Genomic DNA, 4,712 nt, shown 5'->3' on the forward strand with positions numbered 1-4,712 from the left:
AAGTGAAAATGTGAATTTCGGTCCACTTACGGCACTAAATCACGTTCCAGGATAACTCTCACAAATCAATTCCATTACATTTCCAGGTCCGTTTTTCTTCTCAGAACTTAATGCTCCACGGGATGGATGGAACAACGACCATCCCTTTAACTTAGGCCGGAGTGTAAGCATAATGCATACACTCCGGCCTCAGGTAATCGTTACTGACTCAGAGTCTGAATTAATATACAGTATACTTACCATATTATTGTTTGACTTGAATTTGTTAATATCACACCCTACCTTAGATGGTCATACTAGGGATTATGGCAATATTCTGATAAACTACTCTAATTTACCTATCCAACTGGCCTAACTCACATCCACTTGATATATAAGTAATTGGGACAAAGACGGGTACGCGAGTAAATAGCTACATAGATCACCAACTAACCTTAACAGGATGAACTAAAGAGAGAATCCCAAGATTAAACGAATCAACCTTTCAAAAGCAAAATATCAAACACATGGATTACTCAAATTTGTAAGAACATTCAAACAATACACAAGCTTGTGCCTTGATCAATTTTTGGCCCCACACTCCATGAGTAAAGACTAATTGTACTACACTTCAACATGTAAATAATTATAGCTAAAATACGTTGATTTTGCCATCCGACAATTATACAAGCTAGAAAATGCAAAACAGAACGACTCAGATACCCCGTTTTATTTTGAATAACAAACCGCCAAGAATTAAGCGACAACAGATCAAGAATCGGAGGACGATTATCTTACTGCTGTGGCTCAGCCTGAGGCTTGGATGCTTCTTTAATCTCATCTGTTCCGTCATCCTATAACACATGCACCCAAATGACTACTAAACAATCACCATTAAAAATAAATAAATGACGTACATAAGCATCCATCTATAGTTGTAGACAGATTAATAGATAGGGACGAACCTGCATATCCGAAGTCCACAATGTGAGATTATCACGAAGAAGTTGCATTATCAGAGTGCTATCCTTGTATGAATCCTCTCCCAGTGTATCCAGCTCTGCAATGGCTTCATCAAAAGCCTAGTTGAAACAGAGACAAAAACAAGAAAATAATTAGGGACCATGATGATAAATAATTAAATATACAGGACAGAATATATAACCAATAGTTCCACAAGAAAAACATATATAATCGATAAAATGTTGAACATGAAAAGTCAATAAAGAAGCATAATAACTCTGATGCACTAATTAGCAGGCAATAAAGATGAATAATAAAAAAAAATGGCATAAAAATCAAGCAGTCCTAAATCCTTTTATCTATCCATGAGCATGAGATTTCAAACATTACTTAGTACTTACTGTACAACAAACATTAAGAACATAATCCAACTAATTGTAAGCATGCTGGTATGAGTTTAATAACCTATTTCTACCGGAATATGATCTTAAACTTAAGAGATTTTTTACTAAATTACAAAATTACATTGTCAATCTTTAAAGTTTACCCTAATATTGTATTTCACTCAGCATCACAAGTTTGTCTGCAAGTATAAAAGATGTGAAGCCAAACGATATAGATTTCTGAGTTTGTTGCATGCGTGCAAGAATATAGAGCGGCAAACTTTTGAGCTCTGGGAAGGAAAGATTGTGACTTCTCCTTTGTGCCAGATATTTACTTTTTTGAAAGAACAAGGTCAAGTTTCATTTTGTTACAAATATCTAATACAACCATAATTGATTGGGGGATATATAAATATACCAAGTGGGTCAAACAAATCACTAAGAAGTAGGATTATGGGCATTTCGTAGTAAATATCCTCACCTGCTTTGCAAGGCTGCAAGCCCGGTCAGGAGAATTTAGAATCTCGTAGTAAAACACAGAGAAGTTCAAAGCCAATCCTAAACGGATGGGATGAGTTGGAGCCAACTCAGAGGTTGCAATATCCTGGGAACAGAGTATTAGAACAAACACAGGAAATATCATATCAACAAATGAAGAGAATCAATTAAAAATGTAGTAACCTCAAAGCATGAATATCACAGAAACATATATCTCAAATTGCAAACAAGAATTATGTAATTCAAAATTAACGGGAAGAAACAGATTTCTACAGTCAGCCATCGTTAATACCATTTCAAACTATCACTAAATATTCCACATTCCCAATATGTCATGCACGTAATCATATAAGAACATATGCCAGCAAGCATATTACATGTAATCATGAAAAGAACCATGATCAGATTAACAGCGAAAAACCATTACCAAATATGAACTGAATTTTGTATATAGAACAATTTAACACAAAAATAATCAATGACAAATCATGGACATCCAAAGATTCCAGAAATGATTTTCCTCAACCATAACAGAAATTGAATCAAACCTGCACTGGCACGCAAGCGGTAATCAAATCATCAATTAAATCAAACCTCAAGAACCCATTTTTCAATTGCTAATGTCCACCCAAACAAAAAAAAGGATGAACATTCGAACCATGCATTCACAGGTACAAATCAAACAAATGGCTGCATGCATCTACAAGCAAATACAGGAGCACTAACATTGCAGATCATTTCTAAATCCATAAATCCCTAAAGAAAATTCACCAAATCTCGAAATCCAATAACAACCATTTTCCAATGCACATCAGATCCACAACAATATCCAAATCCAAAAAGTCCCCACAATGAAAAACTTTCCATCGAAACAAATCCAAACCTGCGCTGCCTTATAGGCATTGAGGGTGTTCTCAGCCGCCTCTTTACGCTCATCCCCGGTTTTGAACTCAGCCAAATACCTATGGTAATCCCCTTTCATCTTCAGATAAAACACCTTGGACTCTCCGACTTTCGCAGACGGAACGAGCTTCGATTCGAGAACCTTCAGGATCCCACCGCAGATGTTGGAGAGCTCGTTCTCGATCCGAGCTCTGTACTCCTTGATGGTGGCGACGTGGTCGGTGTTGCCGCGGCTCTCCTCCTTCTGCTCGATGGAGGAGACGATACGCCAGGAGGCACGGCGGGCGCCGATGACGTTCTTGTAGGCGACGGAGAGGAGGTTGCGCTCTTCGACGGTGGGCTCCTCGCCTTCGGGGAGGGAGGAGACGACCTTCTCCATGAACTCGACCATCTCCTCGTAGCGCTCGGCTTGCTCGGCGAGCTTGGCGACGTAGACGTTTTCTTCGCGTGGGGATAAGGCCGCCATTGGGATGGATTGGAAATCGGTATCAGGGAAATTGGGGATCGACTGAAATTGGGATTTTGGGGATTTCAAATGAAAGAGAAAGAGAGAGGGAAGGGGAAGGCACACGAGGATCGATATATATAAAATCAGCCGATTAACCTATTACCGTAGAATCCGTCCACCGTTCCGTCGATTAACCTATTGTCGTTAGATACTGTCCACCGTCCCATCAAATTTAAGAGCAAATTAATCAATTCATTAGACCAACTTCAATGGTGGGCTAAAAGTTAAATTACCATTCAAAATTCCCCCCCAAGCCCACTCCAACCTAAGGGAAAATTTTGGGCTAAATACTAAATGCTAAACTAATGCCAAATTCTCCCTAAAATTTAGCCCAGAAATCGGAGTGAACTCTACCTAATATTTATCGGAATTTAAATTTTTTTAAATTAAAATGTTCATAAAATTAATTTACGATAGTCTATATATTTATTTTTTTTTTTTAAATTTAATTTAACAAAAAAAATAGCCTAAATTCATTCTTTAATAATTCCGGGCTAAAATTTTAGGCTAGAACGGTTGGAGCAGAAAAACTGTTTCTGAGCTAAAAGCTAAATTTTTCGGGCTAAAAAATTTGGCTTTTAGCCCAACCATTGGAGATGGTCTTATTAATTCTTACTTGTCAATAATAACTACTAATAAAATTATAACACATGAATACAAAATAATGTGTAAACCATATAGCATAATCATAAAACAAAAAAAAACCAAAACATTTACACAAGGACCATTTCATATTATCATTGCACATTATTTTGTGTCCATATATCATAAATTTATTGGTGGTTATAGCTGACAAGTAAGAATTAATGATGGAAAGACTAATTTGCCCTTAAATTTGACGAAATAGTGGATGAAATCTACTAACAAGAGGTTAATTGGCTAATTTCAAATAATTTAGGGGGTTAGTTTACCAAAAAAATAATTCAAGAGGTTAATTTCAATTAGGGTAATAATTCAAAGGGTGAAATAACAGTTTACTCATACTTTTTTTAGGGTGGTTTTATCACAAATGTTTTTTAATGTATTACCAACTTTTCAGTTCTATCTTTTTGTTTCAAACTACTGATGATTATTATTATTATTATTATTTTCAAATTGAACCATCAATTTAATCTAAATCTATTATTACGGTCATCAATTTCGTTAAATTTTGTTAAAAAAATCTGTTAGTGTGTTGAAGTAGAATCATGATGGTTTAGAGTGGTGATTGAAGACTATCTTCCGGACATAAGATTAGTTGCTCGTTCTTATATATATATATATATATATATATATATATATAGATATATCTATCTTGGTCTCGTATCTTTTGATAGGCGAATTCAGTTACTGATATCATTATTTGTATTGGGCACTCCATTTATGATACTTATATTTGGGATGTATTTACTCTTTATTTCTAGAAATACTTTCCTCTTTGATTGTACTGAAAGCGGTTGTATTATTTTTTAGGGGCTTTTCAATCTAAGTCCAAAAAC

General features: G+C 35.7%; 1 protein-coding gene across 1 annotated transcript; it reads right to left on the bottom strand.

Moving 5' to 3' along the window:
• Nucleotides 1–482: 482 nt before the first annotated feature.
• LOC103937569 (14-3-3-like protein 16R) lies at nucleotides 483–3,332 on the bottom strand. The gene is made up of 4 exons (XM_009347515.3): nucleotides 2,707–3,332; nucleotides 1,807–1,929; nucleotides 945–1,061; nucleotides 483–833 (listed from the first exon to the last, which is right to left on the bottom strand). The coding sequence occupies exons 1-4, from the start codon at nucleotides 3,190–3,192 to the stop codon at nucleotides 774–776; spliced, it is 786 nt and encodes a 261-aa protein (XP_009345790.1). The 5' UTR covers nucleotides 3,193–3,332; the 3' UTR covers nucleotides 483–773.
• Nucleotides 3,333–4,712: the final 1,380 nt, after the last annotated feature.

Source organism: the organism of the source record quoted next, unplaced genomic scaffold (genome assembly GCF_019419815.1).
Source record: "Pyrus x bretschneideri cultivar Hongxiangsu unplaced genomic scaffold, Pyrus_bretschneideri_v1 Contig10, whole genome shotgun sequence".
Lineage (NCBI taxonomy): Eukaryota > Viridiplantae > Streptophyta > Magnoliopsida > Rosales > Rosaceae > Pyrus > Pyrus x bretschneideri.